Consider the following 26,852-nt stretch of genomic DNA (forward strand, 5'->3'; position numbering starts at 1 on the left):
AGATTCTTTTACTAGTAATTTTAAACAACATATTATTGAATTTTTAGATTTTAATAAATGAAATAATATTTTAAACACTCATATTTATTTAATCTGAATCATTTAAAAAAAAAAACTGAACAAGCCTATTTTATAATAAATTCTTTTAAATAAATTAAAAAAGTTTATCTCTAAATTTTTAAAAACTAAAATATTATTTAAGTTTTTTAATAAATATTTCTGACGCATCTAAACCCGATATGACCTAAACCCAAGTCATAAATACCATAATAAAACAAAAAGTTTGAAGAGGAAGTTGCGTCTTCCAAGTTTACAGAGTTCTATTGGGAATTCCCATTACCAAGCGCGTTGCCGTGGGCTCTCAACGCTAACTGCTTCCATTAAATTTGATAAATCGATCACCAAACTAAAATTTGATGTCAATACAAGACACCATTAATTAGAAGAAAATTGACCCGTATAATACACTGAGTTAACTATTTTTTTATTTTTTTAATTTAAATTGTGTGTGGTTTTTATCTTGAAATATTTTTAGTCAATTATTATTTTTACCCAATTGATTAATTTTGATTCCATCATTAATCTTATTTTTCTTAACATTTTTGAATTATTATTTTTCATCCAAATATTTGATGTATGATGAATTTAAGATATATAATTATTTTTAAAGTTCAGAAATCAAGTACTTGCTAATAATTTGATAAATCTTAAAACATTTTTATAGCATGAGGTTAACTAAAAAAAATTGAGATTTCTTTTATTCTGAGTGAAATTAGACATTTTGGTTTGTGAATTTTGAGTAAAAGTAGGTCAATCTCAAAGATTGGATTTGATCCTTCATAGAACATAATAATTATTGAGCATATTAGGGATTTGCCCCATTTATTCACGTAAAGAAATCATTCTTGTATAAAATAACTCTTGTTATTTTACATGAAGTACATCAATTTTCCATGACCTAATTGTTCCCCAGTAGGTTAATAACCATTTAATCAGAAAAAGAACGATTGAAAAGCACCTTGCATTTTGGTGTTAATCTCCTCAGAGTAACCTCTTCACTCATTTACACAAAGTACTCGTTCTTTCATTGCTTAAATCATTCTAATTACAACCTAGCCCTTAAAAAAGAGCAAACCTGAAATAACAAAAATCAGATAACACTGCAATCACATTTCTTTTTTAATGTTCATAAATACTAGTCATTTACTTTGTAATACCAAGTGATCTGTGGGCTCTGAATTTGTGCAAAATCACGTCTAACTCATTTTGTTTTTATAAGAACTGTGATTAATATCACACTTTGTTTATAAGTTCACCAATTTAAATTTGAAAAGATCCAACAATCACGGCAAAATCTCGTACATTGTATAGCATAACTAAAACAAGAGCCATTTCCGGAATTTTGGTATGCTGCATTAGTACCCGTCAAAGTCCTCCAAAAAGAAATCAAGATTCTTAGCATTAACCAAACAGAAACTGAATGCGACTATACTCTCATTACATCTTTTAACATACAAAGTATGGAAGTCTACATCAACAAAGTTTGACAAAGATAGTTTAAACTTTAAAGCATACTAAATTTGACTTCAAAAGAAAAGGGCAATAGCAAGAAAAAAGGAACATGTTCAAAAGAAAAAGGTACACTGGACACAGATTGTTCCGAACTTTACAGTTTAACTATGAAGACAACAATGACTTAATGAAGCTGCAACATCCTATGAATATCTAAAATGGAAATTAAAATTCTATTTTTCTTACCACATATATCTCTTGTAACTATTCACATGCCAGTTTTGTGTCGAAGCTAGTCAAGCATATGGCAAAAGCCTGAAATGCAGAGAGGGGGTATCGATAGTCCATTGTAAACATATCCTTGCCAACTTTGCCAAATTGAAGAATAATCTTGTCGTGATCAGACTGCGTTGTTGGCTGAGAAGGTGTAGGTCCAGTTCCTGCAGGAGCAACAGCTGCAGGCTGCGTTGCAGCAATCAGCTGAAAATTCTTGACCGAGGCAACAGTCACCCTTCCTCTGAAGTTGAGGCACCAACATTGCAGCTGTTCATGCCATCTTGGAGACTTGTTCTTAAGAACCAGTGGTCTCTCCTTTCCCTCCTCTTCATTGCCAGTTCCCATTATGTCTGAGAACCTTGAGCTGCTAAACTCGGTTGAATTGTCAATTGATTTTGAGAAGGATATACTCCGGAAAGAATCCTCAAGGGCACGGGGAAGGAGCTCTGGTTGGCCTGGGACAGTGCCACCGGGCTCAAGGGATGATGCAGGAATTGAGTACATGGTGCAGTTCATCCTTCGAGGGCCCCTAGTACCAAGGACATTCAACTCGTAGGTGACCTGGGCAATATTGTAACTGCCACTAGGGACCTTTGGTGAAACCTTTGTGGAAAACCTACGGCTGCGGCCTGGTGGAGACAGCTGAGCATTATTGTAGGGAGGCTGCGTATCATAAATTATAAACTTGGTGCCAAGAAAATTTGACCTGAAACAAGGGAAAATAAACACAGCATAGGTATATGACGGAAAGTACAGAAACAATTATTTCTAATATACTATTTCTTGGATGATAGGAAAAAGTTATGCATAATCTAGGATCTTATACAAGTCAATCAAAACCAGAAAGTTGTCACACACCATGACTATTAGTGTAATGAATGTAAAAAAGCCCCAAAAATAAGTCTTACCTCAATTTTCCAATGTAAGTACTACTAGATCTTGATATGTTATCTGCATCCATTGATATAATATACTCTGTGCAAGTTGTTCTTCTGGTCCGTTTTGCAGAGAGAAGAAACTTTCCATTTTCAACAAGCAAGGCTGCAGGAACACAGATATGAGAACATGTCCCAAAGACAATGACAGGCAGGAACATTAAATTGCTAAATGAATATCTATACAGCGCAAAGCAACAGCAATTGTCAACTCACCCGGCAATGCAAACAATTGAACCAATACACTAATAAGTATGACAGACCATGAGGCATGTACTATTTGCTCATAATTATTGTTAACCTAGGCACAGGCACACATTACACACAACTAAAGCATTAGCTAAGCTAATGAGGGGAGAAAAAAGTGGAAGCTAAAACATTAACATAAGAAACTCTAAACTCAAAAGTGGGCCACAGCATAGAACTTGACCATCATAAATGACAGTAACCAGATATCTAATTAGAACCTACAGGAACTTAGTTTTAATGAAAATTTAATTTGGGCAAACAATTCCCAGTCACATGGAAGCTCTTAGTAAGACCTAGTAGCAAAGCTTACATTTTATTAGGCAGATTTGTATTCTTTATGCCATGGACATATTTCAATACCAGTCAACAACCATACCTGAATACTATTGATTGAACTCTTCAGTTTGCCTAAAAGAAATGGAAATGTATCCTCCCCATCTTTTTTTGGAAATGAACACAAAGCCATTAAAAATTTTGAAAGCAATAATAATTTTAAAACAAAATTTGTACTGTAATAATTTGGACGGTTGGAAAAGGAAATTTCAATCCCAAAGAAATGACCTTCATAAGCAATTTAGCAGAATTAAAAATAAGAAAACATAAATAAATTCTACATTGAAAGATGACCTCTGCTCAGGTTGGTACGGGAAATCAAATAAATTGCAAAAAACAAGACAATCTGATAAAATGATATTTATTATTATTAGGCATCAACAGAGGAAAGCTTACCAGGACTAAGGCAAAGGAAAAGGTGGTATGTCAGCTTAGATTTGTCTCTCTTGATGAAACACTGGATGGGTCCATCCCTATGCCCAGGCTGTAAAACCAAGCATAAGCATGTAAAATTTGGCCATGCTTCAAGCTTAATAAAATTATATACACAAAGCAATCATTAAAATAAAGTTTCGATGCAGCAAAAGAACCAAAAAAATCTCACCTGCTTCAGGGAAATGGGGAAGGTAATCTTCCCACAGAATTCAGGACTGCTGACAATCTCTTTGCACATTTCTCTCCAGGCCTTGCACACAGCAGCACATGCAACCACATGTTTACGGCCAGGCCATGTACTCTCACTTGTTTCCAATCTCTTAATAACATCGCGAAGAAGCTCAGGTGGAAGGCTAGCCCATCGACTATTCTGTATAACTGGTGGCTGCTCCTGCAACTCATGAACCGAACTTCGTGACTTGCCCCTGTGATGGCCAGGAAGCCTTACCTCAAAACTCCTCCTTGACAAGCTTCCAAATCCATCCCTTACATCTCGAACTATACTGCGGAAGGACATTTGTTCTAATATACTGACAGCCCCAGAGCTTAATATGTTATCAAAGCGTCCCTAAAAGAATAAAAATTACCCCTCCACTCTAGTTACTCAGAAGATGTCGTCACAACTCACAAATCTTAGAAGAGTGAAGAGCTGCAAATGAACAAACTTTATTTTAAATTCAATCTTCAATGCTTAGTGATCAAGAAATAAAAGAGAAGGAAGACACATAGGGTAAAGCACAAAGAGAGATTAAAAAAAAAGATTCTCATAAAAGAAAGCCCCACATGGACCTAAAGGCAAAAGCAGCCTAAAATTCCATACTTTCGTCAGAAACATGTTTTTGGCGGGTTTTAAACATGATCTTGAACCCCCTCAATCTGACTTATTGTAGGAAGCTAGGAGCGATCGAACCAAAAAAAAAAAAAACTACAGAAGGTTCTATTTAGTGTTAACTTTAACTATATATGATTGTAAAAGGGAATATAATTGCCCTATTTTTAGTTTATCTTTCTCTCTTTTCTTTAATCTTGTTGGGGAGGTTACAAGGCCAGGAATCGAATGAAATACCTCTCACACCCACCGGAGCATAAACACACGAGCACATAAAAAGAAAAGAATTTAAGGTGAAGGTGAGATAACAAACCTCAAACACCAAACTTGGGTTGATAACTAAGGGTCCTCCTCTCTCTAAAACGAAGAGATCATAGAACATAAGAGATCTGCAAAGAGCACAAAATAAAATTACAGTTCTCACTACAACACTTATATCATCAGAACTTCAACCAATAAAAAAAGACAACCATCCTAGGACCATAAAACACACTTATTATTATTATTTTTTGTTTCCACAAATAACCAAAATTACAGAACAAAAACAGCAGAAACCAGGAACAACCCAAGTGAAAATTCCACAGAACCCATAGCCCCAGACTGAAAAAAATAGAGACTTCCAGAAGAAGAAACACCCAAAGTTACATATCATACCCTAAAAAAATCCGGGTCTGGAAATTTCCCACAACCCAATCTCAGGAAAGGGGGAAAAATAGGAAAGAAGACCGAACATAAAAGATTAGAAATTGAATAGAAGAAGGGCGCATTGATGAACATAGCAGATGAAGAGGTAGCTGACTAACCATGATGTTGCAAAGTCTTATCAGAGAACAACACGCTTTAGATCCTGTGTTAGCAAATCATAACTTCTTTTTCTCTCTCTAACTTTTTTTTCTTCTCTCACACAAAGACGGAGGCTGACCTTGGACGAGACACGGACGCGATGCCTTCGTTAAATCCAACCCAGAAGCAGATTAAATAAAATGGCTTAATTTTTAACTCACTGATTATCTTTTATTGCTGTTGTCTTTAAAGCTTAATGAAATGAATATCTTTTTTAATATATAAATAGGAATTTATTTATATTTATTATTGCTTACTTAAATTTACATCATTGAATACATTAATAAAATAAATATTGTAATGTTTATTTTTAAACATATATTAAAAGATTAAATATTTAAATAAAAACTAAATTTTTATTTTTAGACATATATTAAAAAATTATTTATCTCATAATCTTTATTTCTTACATGTGTTTCTCTTTTCATTTCTTATCTATTTTTTATTTATGTAAATCATGTAATTTTTAATAATTAATAAAAAAATTGTATAAATTTTTATTCTTAAATATGCTTTTAACCGAGAAATCAAATTTTATTAAAATGTGGAGTATGAAATTATAATTTTAACCTTGACAGTTGACGAATAACTCACTTACTAAAAATAAAAAAAGGTTTTACCGACTAAAAGATGAGTGGGTATGTGGGCGCTCACACTCCACGCTTTCCCTGCAACCATAGCATGCGAAGGCTTAACTAAACTATCATGAAACACTTTTCGAATTTTTTTTTTTTATCATTTTTCTAATCTGTATCGTGTTGTTAATAAATTCTATCATATATGTAGTTTGGTTTTATTAATTAGGAAAAACAAAAATAATTACTAATATTTTTCGTGCTCGTATCTAACTATCTTTTAGGACTTCAATAGTGTTAAACGTTTGATTAATCTAATTTGAGTAAATTAAATTATTACAAATGATAACTTTTTAATCAAATATTTACGCAACTACATTTTGGAAAGCTTGAAATTATAATCACAAATTAAGTTGGAAGGACATCGTGCTAATTGACTGACACATTCAGTAGTTTTCACTCATGTTGTGTAGTGCACCTCGATTTTAATTTGTATCCCGCTTGTTGATTCTTAATATAGTTTTGCTTTTAAGGTTTCTCAAAGATCTGCGAGATTCTAGTAATTTATGCTAGCCTTATTATATACTATCAAAAAATACATGAAATCTAACTAGAAAGGTTTTAGGATCCCCTAACCTACTATTTTATTTTAATATGTACGAGAAGATATAAGTATATATATTATCATTTGGATCTGTGTTGATTATATTTTTTTGGTGATATAGGCATTTTTTCTTCTTTGTAAGTTGGGTTTGACTTTACTTCTCCCTCACACATCACAGTTATATTGTGTCTTAGATATTATGATCTTTAATAAATTTCCAGTGGTTGACATTAAAAATGAAATTGAAAATAAAAAACAAAAAGATTTTGCAACTTGTATAATGGGACTACCAAGGATTTTACATTTCCAATCTGTCACCATTTTTTAGAGATTAATTTGAGGTTGAAATATGTAAATTAAAAGGCTATTTAGACGTTAGATAGCAAATTCTCGTGTAATTTGAGTCAGACTTTACTTTCGTTACTGCATATTACCCTATGTGTCATGTAATATTGAAAGAAAATAAAGAGAGAGAGAAAAAAAGATGGAAGAAGAACAATGCAACTTGTATACTGGGACCATAATCCCAACAGTTCAATCCATTTTGAAGATGAAAGTCAACTGCATACTGGTCGTATTAACAATATAAACGATGCAATGGTGACTTTATAATTGACTTTTAATTAAATATTTGAATGAAGTGGTCACTTATGCAATATATATGTATGTGATAGAACAGTGCCATCTAAAAAAGTACACGGATAAACCCATCAAGTCATTAATTGGGTTGAAGATAAGCATGAATCATTATGAACATTTAAAAATTATAGAGAGAGAAGGTCTCTCAAACTTTGTTTCTGATTTTCACGAGAGAAATTTCTGTGGGAGCAGTTCGTTAATGTTCTGGCCCATCGTTTTCTTCCTTCATAAATAACTTTGACAAATAAATGGAAACTATAAGCAGTGACAGGTGGGAGTGGCAAAAAGACCATCAATATTTAGTTACTTTTTATACAATAATATTTTATTATTTTAAAAATAGATAAATTAATTCTTTGTTATTTTCTAATATTTTTTATCAAATAAATACATAATGTGGTTGTATAATGTTAATATAACATGATGTTATATAATATTATATGATGTTAATAGCCCATGTTATACGGGTAATTATAATTGTATAATTACATTAGATATAGACCTATTCAGAGAATGGAATTTTTTGTTGACTGGAGTTTGTCGTGGGTTTAAGTAATCATTTTTGTAAGCTGAGATTCGCCAAACTGATCAATGCTATAAGTATTTTATTTCATTTATAAACAAATTTAGAAAGTGACATTTGATATTAATAATGACTATAGCCATTAAACATAGTTTAAATAAGGCTATAAATTCAAATTCACACGCACATGTGTTGTTAAACTATCTATTTCGTCAATGAAATCAGATTTTGCCATGTTGTTGAGATGATTATAAAGACGAGGTAAATGGATTTAAGATTTTATATTACAATGTGAAGTATGTTTATATTAACTATAAGCGTTGTCTTTAATTTTGAAACTAAAAATTGAACTTTTTAAAAAATTAATATAATAAATAAATAAATCTTCTATCATAAATAAAAAATAAGTTATTTCTTTAAATTTGACAAATTAAATAAAAAAAATTCTCACAACTTAAAATAATCGAAAAGTATAAATTATTTTTAATTTATAAAAAAGTTTTATTTATTTTTATATTAATATTTTTCATATAAAAATTTAAACAAACAAACTGAGCAATATGAAAATTTTATATTGCAAAGTGAAGTATATACATTATTGAGTTCTATGTCTTGTAAGTTGTCTAAAAAAAATTAATTAATATCAAAATATTATTTTTGCTTTTTGAATTCAAAATTATAGGCAGCGTTTAGTTGAAAGACAGAGATACTGAAACAGAAATACAGAAATATGTATATCATGTTTAACTAGTGTTTCACTAGAGAAACAGACACACAAAGAATACGGAGAACACAAATATACTTCCTAAAAAAATGACATTAGTGTCTCAGCTCCAAAGAAATAGAAGATAAACTTATAAAAAAAAATAAAAAATATTATTGTCTCTATTTTTATTGTCCCAGTGTATCTGTCTCCGGGGATGGTAACTAAACACTGCAATCAGAAACCAATCAAGACACAAACCGGCCCATTACCTGGCCCATCTAGTAAGACAAAAAATATCCTCCTCTATTTTTCATCTAGATCGCTCCAACAATGGGGACAAATGTTTTTTTTCAAACTGATTAAAACATCACATCACTAAATATTGGTTGAAGGGACCAAAAATGTTAAACTTCTCAGCACAAGTACAACCTTTGTTTTGGGTTGTCCTACTCTTTATCCTGGTGACCCAATTGGTGAATGGCATCCGTTGGGCTTCAAATTTCATAGACTGGGCTTGTTTATGGGCTTCTCTGAGAATTTAGGCATCCATATAGTTGACAAAAAAAGGGGGTCTCAATTGACTTTTCTTATGTCAACTTATCTAGAGATTGATTATCTTCTGTATTTATAGACCATTGTAGTATTTTAGGACCATTTTGGAATTTTTTGTGTACAATGGGTATTGCTTCATGTGCCGAAACTTTGGGCCTTATTTTCTTATGCTTCTTTTATTAGACTAAAACAACCCTTTGACATAACCCACACCCACAACTCTCTCCAAGACCCATTAATGCAGAGTTTAGCCCTTTTCTCCTTGGGTTTCACTCTATTCTTTATGCATTTCTTTCTGAGATTTTGTTTTCAATGGACCATAATTTCTTCATTGTAAGTTGTTTGCATTTTCACTCTCAACGAGATAAGACAATTATTGTTGCTGTTGTAAGTTGTAGACTACAAGTATATATATATATATATATATATATATATATATACTTGTGTTATTGAGCAAATCATCGACCCCATGAAAGTAAGGAGAGATATGCCTATTTTATAATGTAATAATTTGTTTGCTTATTTTCTTTTAACTTTCTATAAACATTATTGTCAACAGTTAAGTAAGTTTGGTGATACACTGATTTGTATACATTATCATTATGTGAAGGTTAAAAGATCTCTAACTAACAATATTTAGTCAAGTTCATTTGAGTAGTAGCATTATTATTTCGTACGAATTAACCTAACCTGTTTTTATAAGATTTTAATTAATACCTCTTATTTAAAAGATTTATCCTTCACGCTTCATTTCATATTATCGTTTTACGGTGGAGGTTTATTTAATTTATGTTAATTGGTCTTTCTTGTGAAACTTTACAGTTATTTAAATTTATACTAGCACTTATCTGAATCGAACTTATCGTAATATGCATTTATATATTTGAGTGTTTATATATATATATATAAACAAACAAAGAGAGCGAAGATAGAAAGTGTCATTTTCTCTTCCATATTATGAAGCATTAAATTCCGTATCTCTGTGAATGAATGCAAATGTGGGGGGTGGTAGCAAAGCCCTGCTAACTAAGGTAGCTGAAAATTACTTGATCAAGTTGGCATGAAATTCCACTATATGTATTAGTGACTGCTCAAGAGACACATCATCAGCACAATATAGACCAGAGTTTGATCATGTGGATGGGTCCTAGCTATGACCTACCCATGGTTTGGCTGCAAATGGTAACCGAACAGTAACATGGTCCCTTCAAGCTTTTAATTGTTCGACACTGCCCTTGATCTACCACAAGCATCCAATTCCATCAGCTGAGAATGCGACACCCTGCGATTTTATGTGAATGGAAGAAAATAGCAACATGCATTAGAGGTCCTTAAATTATGTAACACTAGCTAGAAAAGCAATGCTATCACAGTAGCATAATCAAATGCCGTAACTATTTGTGTGTATAATTAATTTTCGTCTGCATAAGCATGCTATTGAAAGTACAAATAAATGATGCTGGGTCTGTGTTGGTGAAAATTACAAGGTAGACATCTACATGCGTATATTCATCTGTTTATGACAGTTGGTGGGCGCAAGGAGACGCATGTTATATCAACTGCTTTTTCTTTGTAAGCATAAAAATTCAGTTAATAAAAGATTTGTAGAGGTTGTTTGTAATATTTTATAAAAAAAAATACTGATTGTTATTTTTTATAAAAAAGACTCAAAGAAGTATAATTTTTATTTCTTAAAAATACTATTTAAAAATTAATGAATGATTATTTTATTAAAAAAATATGCTAAGAATCAATAGGAATTGCAAGTTACTTTATAAAAGTAATTTTGATAAGAATTATTTTACTTAATGGCTATTTATAAATATTAAATTTTATTAATTCATCTTTTAAATATGTTCACATTGATCATATATTTCAAGCTTTAAATAAATTACACATTTATAAATATATAATATCATAACAGATGTTTATTTGTATTTTAAAAATATATATTAAACGTTAAAATAAAATTATTTAATGACTTCTCAATTAGTTTTAATATGTATGATTTTTGAAAATTTGATATATTTAAAAAATTTTCATTCAACAATTGAATTAACAAAACTTGTTATTTACAAAAAGTTATGAAATGAAAAATTTTACTAGAGTAATTACTATAGTAATTTGATTCTTGGTGTTATACATTAACTGCCATGGTAAGAGTTTATTAATTAATAATATTTTTTAATTAATATCTTAAAAATACATGTTTATATTTATTATTTTCACTCTTAATTTATAAAATAATTTTCAAAATAATTAAATATTAGGTATTGCTTTTAAGTGCTTATTCACTATTCAAACCAAAATATGGATTGGGATTCAAAGCGCACACATTTGATGACTAAATTTGCTCCTTCGGGTTATTTCTGCCTATGCCTCTTATTTTATTTTTAAAAAAACTAATATCCTCCTATCCCCATTGATGTTTACAGCATACTTACCTTCTTTTGAAACCTGAACTTGAAAAATGGTCTTTCTCAATTTTCTCACACATTCTAATTTGCAGTTATTAATAGATTTAGTAATATAGCTAAGTGATAGCGTTCGCATAACTACAGGCATAATTAGCTGATATTATCCACCGCTAATAGATATCTATCTGTGATTAAAGAGCTTGAAATTAATTTTGCTATTGAAGACGAGGAAACTATGTTGCACCATTACATTAGTTTATGGACTTAGTATTTAGATTTATTTTTTTCTTTTTATTTGTCACTTTAAGTTTTTCTTTTTACAAAAGCTAAGGAATATATTTTATTTTCTCATTTTATTAACAATTACCATTTGATTTCCTGTTATATATATCTCATCTCACTTAGTGATTAAGTTAAAGGTATAATACCTAGAACTTTTAACAATAATTACAAGTCTTAAATTTTTAACTTCAAAGAATATTATACCTTTATTTTTTTTTTGTGAAAATCAAGACAGCATTTATTTATTTATGTCATTTTAAAAATAATTAATATTTCCTTTAACTTTTGAAAATGAAAAATAAAAAAACAAAAAAAATGGAAATTTTCTTAAAATTTGACAAATGAAAAAGAACAGATAGAGTATAACATTAAATATTTGTATTCAATATCACAATTTAATTATAATTAAAAGTTTTTTCTTACCAAAATTTAATATATTTCTATTTTTAAATATTTATATACTATATCACAAGTAATATTCCATTTCAGTTCATTTATGTGCTTGGTAATACATTTTAATTTATGTAACGCATCTTTTATTATTATTAAATAAATAATTAATATATAATTTAATGTTCTCTGTCATGCAGTACATCTTTGAAATTAGTCGGCTAATGTATTTTGTAATTTGTCAATCAATTTAAGGAAATTTGTTCCATCATTTTAAATATTTATTGTCAATGTAGCAGTTTCAATCATGTTTGTGTTAATCACATGACTTGAGATTTGAAACTACAACGTAAATGTACTGTATCGTCCTAGAATGGAAATTTTTTTCAGCTCCATAATGATTAATCAGTTTATATTAATTGAGGTCCAAACAAAAAATAAATAAACCAGTTTATATGTTTTTCTGGTGAGTAATCAGTTTATATTTGACATTGTTTTGAATTTAATACGACTTTCTATCGGCTTATATTATTATCAAAATATGATCTTAAAAAAGAAAATTGTTCAATAGTTATCAATGCAATTTAAACTTTGTTCGAGAATTTAAAAGTAAAAAAAGATAATTAACATCATTTTAAAAAAACTTAAAAATATAAACTTATGATAAAATTTTATTTTTTAATAAAAATTATTTTCATTAAAAACTCTCCTTCACATTCATAATAACTTTAATAAAAAAAACTTTTATATTCGATAAATTTTGATAAATCACCTTTAAAAAATGAATAAAAATAAAAATAATTATAATTTTGATTCAAATATTAACTAATCAATTAGAAAAGGGAATTAGTATACCGACTCTTTTTATTTTTCTTTCTTAAGGTTAGTACTAATTATATTTACACCCTTCCTAATTGAATAATTACGCAATCTCCACTGCACCTCTCTTATTTTATTAATTTTAGTATTATAATGAGATATGCATCATTTTTAAAATTAGCACGCGTGTTCATGTGCAAAATAAGGTTATAAGTAAATTATTATTAAATTCAAGAAAATTTAGTGTAATTATCCTTGAAAAAATGAATAGTAACATTTTATTTTATTACTTATATGTGTAGTTACATGTTATAACCTGTTGTACGCATTAAACCTACTACTATATTTTGTGGTGTTTAGGGTAAATGTGAATTTATTGCATTTGGATGCAAAATGCAAAATTAGATATGCACTACAAGTGAGAACCTATGATCTAGTGAAGTGATGGAGAGAAAAAATAATAAATACAACGTAGAATATGTTATTAAATTAATAGAAAAATGAGAGTTTTGATTTCACTTAATCACACAAAAAAATTAGAAAATTAGTAATATGAATAGCTTTCTTAAATTTATCTTTCATACTTGGTTTTAGATATGCATGGCAAAGCGATAAGGGTGGATTCAACTTTCCCAGTCTACAATCTTGATTGTCTTCCTAAGGACCTGAAATTTGTTTTAGTTGAGAATTAAAAAATAATAATAATTACAATATATTGACGGTATGAATTTTTTATATGTTATTATTTTGTTACAAATTACTTACCGATAAAAATTGGTAACATTTTTAATAATTAATTTAGAAAGCACACCTGTTATATTTTAAATTATAGAAATATTTATACTTACATTGCATTACATTAAATCCGTGATGAGGAAACCTTTTTATATCGCTGATACAAATATACACACTCAATTTAACACAAAACTTCATTGTAGTTTAATATTATTGATGAAGAACTGAATTCGGATTTAGGGAAGATATTCACATCTCAAAAAACTTTCTCTGTTTGATTATTTACAAGTAGTGAAAAACTTGCTTCTTATCTTAAATCTAATTAAATCAAGTTTTTCTTGTCAAAATCAAGACAAGCATAGGTCTTGTAGACATGGTCTGGCTTTTTTTGGCCTTATCTACCTAAAATGCTTGCTTGAAGTTTTAGACAACAAAATATTACAAGAATTGAGCTTTATTTTATGAAAATTGAGCTTTGCTTTTTGGTGCTAATACAATCAATAAGAATTGAATATTGGAGAGAACTAACCAATCATGTTCGGATGGTTGAAATTCAGGGGAAGAGAGAATTATGTGATAAAATTTCGTATTCGTACTTTCACTGTCAGAGTGATTGATTTTAATTCATAAAAATTCATACCAAAAACTTCTTAATTAATCACAATAATGAAATTAAAATGGCTAAACTACATTTCAATGCGGAATAATTAACTTGGCGTAAACACGTTTTAAACCTGTGTTAAAAAAATCTAAATGCCAATTTTCTAAAAAGATGGCTAGAGGTAGCTACAAAATAATAAATTAAATGAGGTCCTAACCAGTTGACAATGATTTTGCATACATAATTGCATGGTGAAGTCTATCTTTGCAATTGCCAACCATTGCTTGAAAAATTTAATGGTTCTAATCCCATATGCCAAGCAAGAAGCATCACTAAGCTAGGTTATACATTCGACAACACTGAGCATGCCCGAAACACAAAATTTGACATCTTAATGTGATTCTAGGTTGATGTAGACTTCTGGTGAATTTAATGTTGGCATAATTTGCACGCTGCTGGAGTACTCGTATAATTAGAGCTGATAGAACATGTTCAACATTTGGTGCATCAAGGTGCAAACTAATTATTAATCATTTCCAAACATATACTTGATTTCTATCCTATATATATATATAAACCGAGAGAAGATGAGAACCAAAAGAGTTGGAACAGAGCATAAGTGTCTTTGAAGTCTTGGTGCATGCATGTAGTGGAATTGCATTTTGTACAAGAGTGCTTCTCATATATTAAGATGTTACATGTATTATGCAATCTCCATGCAATTCTTCGCATAATTAATCATGCATATTCTACACATCCCGGTTGATCTCTTTAATTACCTTTTGAAATGTATATTTTACACGGATCAATTAATGACAAATTAAAGAAGGAGTTAAATTTAGCAGAAGGGGTTAATTAGTCTCACAAAGTAACAAATCACATTGAATCTTGACCATTCTTCTCGAACAAGATAAGATACCAAGATAAGATACCTTCGTCAAACCCAAAGAATAATAAAAGAAATCTCGTTATGACAAGCTAGCCATTTGGAGCCAAAATCACATCAGTCTCATATTTTAAAAGATGTAAAAACGTTTCCTACTAGAACAAGGACTTTTTGAGATGAGGAAACATATTTTTTTTTCCCTCATAGGAGATGCTTAATTCATACATTTTCTTCTTCTTCTTGTTATGTTTATACGTGAACGTAAACGAGTAATAAACAATTTTTTTCTATAAATCATAATTTTTTCTTTATAGAGGACCATTTTATTTGAGTAAAAAATATCAACATTATAAATAATTATCTCTTATTTAATCATTAACATTTATTATCCATAATAGTCTTATTAAACTAAAATAAAATTATTTTTTGGAGAAATATAATTATCTCTTGTAAATAATACTTGTGATCTAGATGTAAACTTTTTCTATATTGATGACTAATTAAGTAGTTGTTTTGATTAAGCACAGAGTAAAATTATTTTTCTTAATGGATTTGCCGGATACAAAGAACATATCTTTAATGTAGCTTGGGATTGGACTTAATTTGAGCTAACGCAAAACCTATTTAAACATTCCTATATGCTAACCTAGACGACGCCTTGAGACTGAAGGTAATTAAGCTAAAGAAAGGTTAAATTATGGGAATTATTGACTTGCTGGGCGGCGAATTTATATAATATTGATTTAACTTAACGGTGACGTTTTAAATTACTTCAAACGGGAGCTGATCTCATCAAATAACTTAATTTCCACGAGTTTAATTTTTTTTAATGTATAAAATAAATAATAGTAAACGGTTAATGGGTCAGTGATTACTTATTAAAAATAAAATTTATCAGTAGAGTTGAGTACAAAGGAAGGGATTAATTTCTCAAAATATTAAACAAGATTAAATTTTCTTTGAGATATCGATATATATTGAATTCAGTACCTAATTATGTCTCGAACAAAACTATATCCACCTTAAGAGAAGTTATCATTTGCCTATTTTTAAAAGTAATGTTAATTAGGTACACAATTTTAAATTGATATAAAAAGAATAAAGTTAAATAACAAATTGGTGCATATATAGAAACTCACATCTCTCTTTTCTCCTATGGATTTACTTCTAGATTTTCATATCATATTATTTTCTTACATAAAATGTTTGGTCTACAAATTTTTATGTAATAAATGCCATGAGTGCACAGTAATGTTTTTATTTGTCGAAAATCACATGCAAGCCTCAGCAAAAAATAAAAATAAAAAATACAAGTTGCTGATATGTTAATATAAATTGTTAATCATTCAATGATTAACATAAACAATCACAAAATTTCATTTGAGGCGCGTGGCTCGTGAATTAATGGATAGTCGGAACAGTCTCTGTATTGGATACGGGTTTCTCTCACGCATGCATGCAATCTGACAATAATTTGTTTCTATGTTTCTTCCAACCTAGTTCTGAATATTTTTTTAGATTTTTTCCCCTTATAACTTTAAGGTCTGGGATACCTGTTGTGTTCCAGATCATAATCAACTTCGAATTTGATAACTATTGTTATTAAAATCTGACGATTTAAGATTCTGTAAAATATAATACATCGACAACAAATGAGAAGAAATATAATTATGTTAAAAGTTTACAGTCAATAGAGCTTTATACTCTTAGTAATCTTGCTTGACTTAAATTCAGATAGAGTAAATCATATTTAAAAGTAACACACACTTAAAATTTTATTATTTACTAACGGGTGTTGTATGTTTGCATTATTTCCGATAATATGACTTTTTTTTCTAAAAGAAATTAAATAACTAATATAAATATTATAAATTTATATTGACAATATAGTATGTTATATTAATGTTTAATATATTAAATATATATATATATATATATATAAGTTTTAATATCAACAAAATTATCTGCTTATATAATATACTATTTTATTATTATAGTATAGCAATATTTATTTGAACATTTTTATTTTTAAAGTATATCTTTATCATCGGGGATTGGATGGCTTAGCCAAGGGACAACTAACCACAAATTAGTACTAAATTATCAAATTTTAGATGAATAGTTAAATTTCAAAATTATATAATTTTTTTAATGTTATCCTATGATCTCTAAATAAAAATTAATCTTAACTTCTATATATATTTGAGAGAGACACGTGTATATATAAGTGTGTGACGCATTGCGTTTCTGGACATGGCGTATGGAAATTACTTGGCAGTGATCAGTTTGATTCCATGGTTTAATGATTAACTTGAAGGCACAGGAGGCCAATTAGTATTAGTTAAAAAAATGATTATTGGGTATGATGAAGCAACATATTAAGTATATCTCACAAATGACCATTAATTATGGGATGAGATAAACTATGATATGCGGGCATTTGTTTATGTAATCCTTCGTTAATGGGTCACAATCATAGGATTTCCTTCACGAAAAGATAACCGATCCTGATCATTAGTTTTATAATATAATAATATAATATGCTGAATGGAAGAATGCGATTGGATCAAGATTTCATCCAACGCGTGACTCCCTTCAGAATTTATTAATTACTTCTTAGTTATACATGTTCATGATCACCACAATATGTCAATCAATCTTTTTAGAAAATTGACAAGAATAATTGAGAACTTAACAAAAAGAGAGAAGCATATGGGTTTTGGTGGTAGGGGTTTTAAGTAAGAGTCATATAAAATTTAAGGTTAAACCACATGGTAGACATAATTTGCAGGGAGCATTCACATGCCCTCCACGTTAAGCAGCCCCCTGTTCCAGCAAGGCACATCTCAGCTACTAGTTGTGCCATGCAACTGTCCAGGCTAGCATGCCTTCATGTCTGCTAAGATTTGTGATCCATCAAGTAATAAATTGTTAATTACATATATATTATTAATGTTTAATTTTAAGGGTATATAACGTTATAATTAAGCTTAGCTAATAAAATTTACAGCAGTGAATAAAATTTATAGCGAATCGAATCTTGTATTATACAAAAAAACAACAGTCATAGAGAATAAAAAAACAGAAGCCATGTGTTCTTTTGTCATAAAGATATACAACGATAAATAATAATATACAAATCCATGTTAATTTTCACACACAGAAAAAAGAAACAGATCTGACATTGGAAATTATCTCTTTATATAGCTTGCCATATATATATGGAACCTATAAGGGTCGACATAGAAAGTTATGTATGAGCTGTATAAAACAAAATGTATTCTATAATAGTTCCTTTCAATGTAATGAAACTAATTTAATTTTCTGTGCTGCCTATGTTTTGATAATGATAATCGTTTTACCCCATAAAAAATCTTCCAAATAAGATAAAGATAATATTCATAAATTATTTTTACAGATATTAATTTAACTATCCACATTTTACATGCATATGTAATTAATCATTATTAAAATAAAAATTTAATGTGTGAATGATCATGAACAAAAAATAAAGGGGGATGCAAAATGGTTAGAAAAAAAATCATAAAAATAGGCAGAGAAATTATTCAAATAAGTGATAAAAAATTTGAATAAACAAATAATCATTCAACTGGGTGTGTAAAGACTATGTTAAGAACCAACAAAATGATCGAGTGTGCAAAATGGGTGAAAAATCATCAAAATTAGCACACACAAAAAATTTTGAAAAAATTATTCAAATGAAATATATGGGTGAAAAAAAAAATCCGGACGAGAGAGATAATGGACAAAAACCATATAATATTGGGTGGGAACTGTGGTAAAAAAAAAAAACTAATAAAATGGACGCAAAAATTAATGAGAAAAAATCACTCAAATAAAAAAATATATGCATATAGGTAATAAGAACATACAAATAAATGGAAAATTATGAAAATGAACAAATAAAATAGTGAGAAAAAATCATTAAATTAATTTGCAAATAATAAGAAAAAAATACAGGTAAATAGCATTGTTATTTAAACAATAGCTAAAATTCACTTGCTTAAATAGTGCTCCAGTAGTTGAGTTGTCATTCAATCACGTATTAGTTATTAACAAATTTTCACATATTATATGAGTATTTTTAAATTTGGATATACATATGAGATAAGATTAAATAATGTTAGGCATTAAATTTAATAAAAAATATTTTTAATAATTTTTTATTAATGATAAATTTTATTAATTCATGTGATATAATTATGATAAATATGTATAAAAAATTTATACAATCTATATATTTATAATATATAATTTAATAATTATTATTTATTTTATTTTAAATAATACATCATATATTAAAATAAAATAGCGTAGGGCAGCTGATAGAGTGTCAATTAATTTTTTTATAGCTTAAAGTTTTATAGATCCATTTTACTTTGTGAGTTAAACTTAATGGTTGAATTGACATTTGATTGATATATCATTTGAAAAAAAACCTTTATTTTCAAGGATATAAACTTTATTTGGTTATAAGAATAAATTAAGATAAAACTTTAAAAATTGATCAATAGTATATTATGAAAAAAATTGTGTACATGAACGATTAATTAAATTTGATTTTCTAAAATTTAAATTTAAAAATATAAAATTTTTGGGTATATATAATTGGATAAATTATTCGACTAAGTTTAAGTAAATAATAATATTTTAAAAAAATAAAAAAATGCGAGATGCTTTGTATAAAAAAGATATGATACGTTTTGAGGTCAGGGAGTAAGAGAATTTTTGTTTTGAATACTAAAGATATTTTAAAATAAATAAGTTAATTAAATAATTATTTAATAAACTTTTATCATATAAAACTTGATAACATAAATCTAATTATTAATTTTTTTAAAGGACACTGAAAAACTTATAAGAGAGTCAAAGAGCAATTTTTATAAATTCTTTCAAACATTCTTTAAATACACATGTGTAAAGGTTGATTGACTGTTTTGGTGAGGACCATTAATTTTTGAAAATATCTTTTTTGTCATTTATTGTTTTATTGATTAAAATCTTGGTTTATATTTCATGCCATTTTTTGATGAGTTAGGATGCATGTTACTATCAGGCTTGCAACTAAAATTAATTTCTCTGCCTAAACTCCTCCATTTCGAGGGGTTCATTCAAATTGTTGTATGTATGATTTAGTTTCTTCTTTTTGGCTGCCACGAAACTTTAGCAGATTCTTTGCCATGAATTAATGTTGCATATGCATGCACACTATACAAGCAAGATAGATACCAAGTGGTTCAAAGATTAAACAATGGGCTAATTGAGAGGGAAAAAAGAGGTTCAGGAACAGCAGAGAATAACGGCAATGCAACTTTTCTTTCTGTATTTACAGCGCATTAGAGGGTCGACAATACGAAACAAAACAGCTAACATATACGCATAAACAAAATGCACATAAAAAATGGAAATGGGATCTCTCTCACACACACTTTTCAATTATATAACCATATATAATTCATTATACACAGCGCAATAATTTTAACACGGTGTCACCTTGCATCATTTGATAGATGTTTACCTACCTTACTTCTTCCCCTACACCTCCCACTCTTCAACATGAAGTACTAGTCTACCCTTTTCTAGCTTATCCTTTTACTTTTTTTCCCCCCTTTTAAAATTATATATCTGCTATAAACATATTCTACTGTGGCGATATCAATAACTATAAAGAAAACCATATATTAAAATAAAGAAACAAAGAAAGTAAACATAATAATGGTGATAAATGCATTTATAAATGATGAATTATTCGGGCCCCACTCTTTGGCATTATATCTTACCTTGATCCATTCATGTCACCATTCAATAATTGAGTTCTAATGATTTTTTGTTTCGGTTCTTTGTATACGTACGCCGTTTCAATGAAATCAATTTTGAATGAAAAATCACATATGTATTTTCAAGGCCATATTTGTGATGTTTAAGCCAAATAATTGCTCAAACTCGTTGTAGAACCAAGTTAACAAACTGAATCATGCTGTGATGTGAGTTTGGTTTCTTCTCACCCCTAATTAGAAATGTCTAGTCTCAGAACCCCAAAATTTTATGATAGAGAGAGCGAGAGAGACATAAAGACTCACAGTTTATATAGTATGAATTAGAGAGAGAGTACGAGACTAACCTCATGACATTTTTTAAAAAATTATTATCTATGTAGCTCAATTTATATATATGTTTATTCTTATACACTATTATCTTTATAGACATCAATTAAACAAAGTAAATATTCATTTTCATCTTTAAAGGAGTGTGCATGTAAGGTCAATTTTCTATTTATAAATTCATGAAAGCGATGATGATCAAGTTGACAATGTTTTATAACAACTAAAACAATTATATATTTTTTAATAAAGGAAAACGTGATATAATTTCTATTAATTCATGTATATTAATTAAAAACTATTTTTAAATAATGAATTAATTTTTTGATACATTTTTTAAAGAACGAGACGTTTTAATTTATTTGTAAAAAGTAAATTTGTATAGTTGGTCGTTACTTGTATGGAAGATTAGATGAACAAAATGATCATTTTGATTGGAGTTCAAAATTCTCAAAACATTTTCCCTATAAATTTCTCTTCGGGTAAAATGCCAAATAAAATAATATTGGCTCATAAAGTCCACCACGTTGAAGCACGTTGTGGGGTCATTTCTCTTAGATTCAAAAAAATAAAATAAAATAAAATAAAGTCCACTTTATCACCTTCTCCTTTTTTACATGTTTTACATTTAATTAAACATTTATTTACATTGAAGGAAAAAAGGGAAGAATTGACTCAATAACTTAGTATAATTAGCGATAACCATAGCACGTACAGTCACCTCACTTGCGAATGGTCCCTGAAAATTTTGAATAATTGGTGTAATATGTGGAGTTAGAAGATTTTTAGTAATCGAAAAATTCATTCTATTTATTATGTTAGGTTGAAGCTAACTGAATTTGTCACCGGTTACTTCCCTTCATAAATGGTCTTTGCCTTCACAAACTGACCTACATCTACGATCTATCTAACTAAAAGTAATTAATTCATCTCTCAGAAAAGGATAATTAGGTCATCATGACCAACTAACTAGATTAAAGTTAATATGAAAAATACATACACTAAAAAATTGTTAAAAAAAATTACTTTCTTAAGGAAACTAAAATTATTTGATAAACAAATAACACTTGTTAACAACACCTAATTAGCATTTCTTCACTAACTTCAAATTTGAAACTCGTCGAATTACGATGTTGAATTGTGAAAGTATTTTTTTAAAAACCCTTAAAAATACATATATGGATATGGATTTAAGTTAAGTAATTCTTTGAAAAATTGAAATATTATTAGAGATATTATTATAGGTATAAAATATAAGATATAAATAGAATTAGTGTTTTTGAATATAAATTATAGGGTTAGGCATATTTAACTTAATTTCATGGGCATTATGGGGGATGTGGGAAAAGCACCAAATGATAAGCACAAGAAGAATTGAAAGGATGCCCTGAAGGCTAAGCTAATTATACCGTTGTTAAAGGAAACTTGGGATTGAGAGTTGCATGATTAATTAAAGGTCAATGATGAAATTCATCTCTCAAGGGCAATACGGTAATTTCAAAATCCTTTTGCCACTGAAATCCAAAAGCCCCCAACGAGCAAAGCTGACCTACATGGCCCAACTTATCATCTCCATCGTCGCTATCTGCAGGCTGTTCCCACTACTACATCTGTTAAAAATTTTCAAAAATATATATCATATACGTATAGAAAAAAATATTATTATTATTATTATCTTTTCCATTTTTATTATATTTCCCTATCATTATTATTTTCCCTTTAAACGATCCATGTTATAATTTATCCCTTAGCTTTTCTTTTGCTTTTTGCAGCACTTACGTATGACACACATAAGAGAACCCAAAGCGACTCCTCCTTGTCTTTCTTTTTTCAATCCAACACCATAAAAATTAAAATTAAAATAACCGAAGATTCCACAGCCCTAATCATAAAATTTAAAATAATAACAACAATAATTATTATAGACACATACAGAAAGAAAAAGTTAACCGAGCTAAATTAAAGCATAATATTTCCATTTTCTATGCTGAAATTGACAGATCCCATCACCTAAAAATAAACAAAAACATATTCACCCCTAAAGCATCTCTATTCTCCTCTCCATGCGCATAATAAAAACCCTGAGACTATACTATTCCCTTTGTTTTCTGATATATTCCCTTTTTCTCAAGCTGTAATTGCTTAGCTAGCTAGCTAGGTAGGGACATCTCTCTCTCTCTCTCTCTCTCTCTCTCTCTCTTGGCTATAGCTATATGCAGCAGCTTGGAGAAGAGACCTCCTCCGGCGAGGCCGTGCCGGCGCATGACGGCGGCGAGGTGATTATGGTGGATGCAAATTCCGGTGAAGAGAAGGGAATAAAGGAGGGTGTTGCAGAAGAAGAAGGTGACAAGATCGGCAACTCATGTGGTGGAAACAGATGGCCCCGCCAAGAAACTTTGGCACTCTTGAAGATAAGGTCTGATATGGATGCTGTATTTCGAGATTCAAGTCTTAAGGGTCCACTTTGGGAAGAAGTTGCAAGGTACATATATATACATCTATAATACACACACACACACACACACATATATATATATACACCATTTAACTGAATTCATCATTCATATATATATATGTTTATTTTCTGTTTCTTGTTCTCTTTGGGATATCAGCTTCTCCCTCTTTTAAGCTTTTCTTTTCTTTTTCCTCGTTTTGAAGAAACTATGCTGGAACCAAGTTAGCTAGCTTCTTCCAGATCATGCATGAAGATCTATGAATTCGTTTTCAATTCTTGAAACCCATTTACCTTCAATGAATTTTCTTTTTGGAAAAAAAATTGAATCAATTGGGAGGGGTGGCGGCGGCATATCTTGTACATTCAAGTGTATATACATATATGAGACAAAAATATTCATTAATTATCATTTTAGATGTCTTTGTGATAATTAAGATACCTATGTCATTCAAATCAGTCAGCTGAAATTCTTCTAGCTGAATCTTGTGTTACAAAGCATATCCTTTCAGGATGAAGCGAGATGTATAGTAGTCCATATTTGCCAAGAATCATGAATATATATATATATGTTTCTGTGTAATTTGCTCAATCAAATTTTGTTGAGTTTATCTTCTTTCTTGGTTTCTCATCCTTCCATCTAATAAGTTTGTGTCTAATTTATTGTTCACTCTTTAACTACCTACATGTTTTTATTGCTACGGCAAGACCGTCTAAAATTTTACCCTTCTTTACCTGAAAAAGTAGCTTTATTTTTTGTTTTATTTTCAAAATTTCCAATTTTAATTGTATATATATGATAATAAAATTTGATTGTTCTCTCTCTCTCTCTTTCTCTCCCTCACTCCCTCCACTTCTCTCTCTCTATATATATATGTAGAAAACTAGGAGAACTGGGTTATCACCGAAGCGCAAAGAAGTGCAAGGAGAAATTCGAGAATGTATACAAATACCACAAAAGAACCAAAGAGAGTAGAAGTGGGAAACATGAAGGGAAAACCTACAAGTTTTTCGATCAATTACAAGCCCTTGAAAACCAATTCTCAGTCTCTTACCCGCCAAAACCACAACCCACTTTGGCAACAACAAACACAGTGGCATTACCACCACCAACAAGGCCTAGTGACACAATAGCAATCTCTTATGTCACCACCACTGTTCCATCCACAAACCCTACAGTCATATCTCCCTCGCCACCACCACCAACCAATGCCACCACAACCACCATCACTTCTCCAACAGTAGTAACCAACTCTAGAAACCCATCACAACCCAACCACAATAACAACACCACCAACAACAACATCCCTTTTTCTTTGCCCAACATGAACAATCTTTTCTCAACCACTTCAACCTCTTCTTCCACTGCTTCAGATGAAGACTTGGAAGAGAAGTACAGAAAGAAAAGAAAGTGGAAGGACTACTTCAGAAGGCTCACGAGGCAGGTCTTGGCCAAGCAAGAGGAAATGCAGAAAAGGTTCTTGGAAGCCATAGACAAAAGGGAAAGAGACCACGTGGCACAACAAGAGTCTTGGAGGATGCAGGAAATGACAAGAATCAATAGAGAACACGAACTTCTTATCCAAGAAAGATCATCAGCGGCAGCAAAAAATGCAGCAGTCATTGCATTCTTGCAAAAACTATCTGGTCAGCCGCAAAATCCCACAACACAGGCCGGTGCCAATTTCCTTCAACCACCGCCGCCGCCGCCGCCGCCCCCACCTGTATCACAAACACAACCACAACAGCAAGTTCCACAAGCACCACTTGTGATGTCAAATAACAACAACAATATTGAAATTCAAAAATTGAATAATGGTCACAGTGCTATTACTACTACAGCTTCTACTCCATTGAACTCTTCTTCCAGGTGGCCAAAGTCAGAAGTTCATGCTTTGATAAGGTTGAGGACGAGTCTTGAAGCCAAGTATCAAGAAAATGGACCAAAGGCTCCACTGTGGGAGGATATATCAGCAGGGATGTTGAGGCTCGGCTACAACAGGAGTGCCAAAAGATGCAAAGAGAAATGGGAGAACATCAACAAGTACTTCAAGAAAGTCAAGGAGAGTAACAAGCAAAGGCGTGACGATAGCAAGACATGTCCCTATTTTCATGAACTTGATGCTCTATACAAAGAAAAGAGCAGATTTGGTGTTTCATTCCACAATATGAAGCCAAATGAGATGATGGAGCCTTTGATGGTGCAACCGGAGCAGCAATGGAGACCTCCCTCTCAATATGAAGAGAAAGAGAACAATGAAAGTCAATATGAAACAAAAGAAAGAGAGGAAGAAGATGCAGAAGAATTCGAAGAAGAAGATGATGATGATGATGATGACAATGAAGAGGGAGAGAGTGTGGAAGATGAAGGAGGTAACCGTTATGAGATTGCGACAAATAAACTTTCTTCAGTGGACACCGTTGAATGAGACAAGATAAGGAAGTTTCTGATTGGATGGAGGGTTTAATTTCTATTTTTATTTTTTTGGATTTTAATAATTTTTTATTTTATTTTCAATTTGGGATTAGGAGATGTCACTGAAAGTTTGTCATAGCATATAGTCACTAAAGGGCATGCCACAAACACCTGCACTAAAAAATTCAATTCTTTAATAATGACCCATCTAAAAGCATGGTGCTGCACAAGGTACCTATCTGACACACTTTCTGATCATGGGCCAGCTTAAAAGCAGATCATTGGAGTTGTGGGTCACATTCCGGCCGCCATGAACTGGGATCAGAGATTTAAAGATCGTTAACACTAAGAACAGTTCACATGGGCCAGCAAAGCAGAAGCTATAGTGGGTGTACATGTTTTAGACTCGTAAATTTATGTGTAAAGTGTAAATTGAAGATGACAGAGAGAGAAAATGAGGTCCCCAATAGGATTTTAATAAAATAAAAAAGTCACATGCAAGTCTTGTAATTTTCCTTTACTTTCGTTATATATCACGGAACCACTGTGTAGTACTGCTTTCAATTTCTTGTTCTTGCCAGTTTTAGTTGTGTGAAAGAGTTAAATATCAGGAGGACCCTGTTAAATTTTCATCGTTAACTATACAATCCACAAGATAAGATACTATAATGTTGTGATAGAGAAAAATGTTGAGTTTGTTGAGAAGGGAATTGTGATTCAG

The 26,852-nt window shown here is 30.2% G+C and overlaps 2 protein-coding genes across 4 annotated transcripts; one reads left to right on the forward strand and one right to left on the reverse strand.

The window, feature by feature from the left end:
- Positions 1-1,616: 1,616 nt before the first annotated feature.
- LOC113871340 (tubby-like F-box protein 8) lies at positions 1,617-5,519 on the reverse strand. 3 transcript variants are annotated; one of them, XM_027508401.1, is made up of 7 exons: positions 5,373-5,510; positions 4,883-4,958; positions 4,561-4,634; positions 3,910-4,389; positions 3,702-3,789; positions 2,697-2,829; positions 1,617-2,494 (listed from the first exon to the last, which is right to left on the reverse strand). In XM_027508401.1, exons 4-7 carry the CDS (start codon positions 4,255-4,257, stop codon positions 1,777-1,779), a joined length of 1,287 nt encoding a protein of 428 aa, XP_027364202.1. In that variant the 5' UTR covers positions 4,258-4,389; positions 4,561-4,634; positions 4,883-4,958; positions 5,373-5,510; the 3' UTR covers positions 1,617-1,776. The 3 variants fall into 3 exon arrangements, with proteins under 3 accessions (XP_027364202.1, XP_027364201.1, XP_027364203.1); XM_027508400.1 differs by lacking the exon at positions 4,561-4,634 and having other exon boundaries at positions 5,373-5,519; XM_027508402.1 differs by lacking the exons at positions 4,561-4,634; positions 4,883-4,958; positions 5,373-5,510 and having other exon boundaries at positions 3,910-4,158; positions 4,189-4,257.
- Positions 5,520-23,258: 17,739 nt separating this feature from the next.
- LOC113872694 (trihelix transcription factor GT-2-like) lies at positions 23,259-26,630 on the forward strand. The gene is made up of 2 exons (XM_027510443.1): positions 23,259-23,745; positions 24,596-26,630. The coding sequence occupies exons 1-2, from the start codon at positions 23,477-23,479 to the stop codon at positions 26,142-26,144; spliced, it is 1,818 nt and encodes a 605-aa protein (XP_027366244.1). The 5' UTR covers positions 23,259-23,476; the 3' UTR covers positions 26,145-26,630.
- Positions 26,631-26,852: the final 222 nt, after the last annotated feature.

The sequence above is a fragment of the Abrus precatorius genome, unplaced genomic scaffold, assembly GCF_003935025.1.
Source record: "Abrus precatorius isolate BTA unplaced genomic scaffold, Abrus_2018 Scaffold7, whole genome shotgun sequence".
NCBI classification, from domain to species: Eukaryota; Viridiplantae; Streptophyta; class Magnoliopsida; order Fabales; family Fabaceae; genus Abrus; species Abrus precatorius.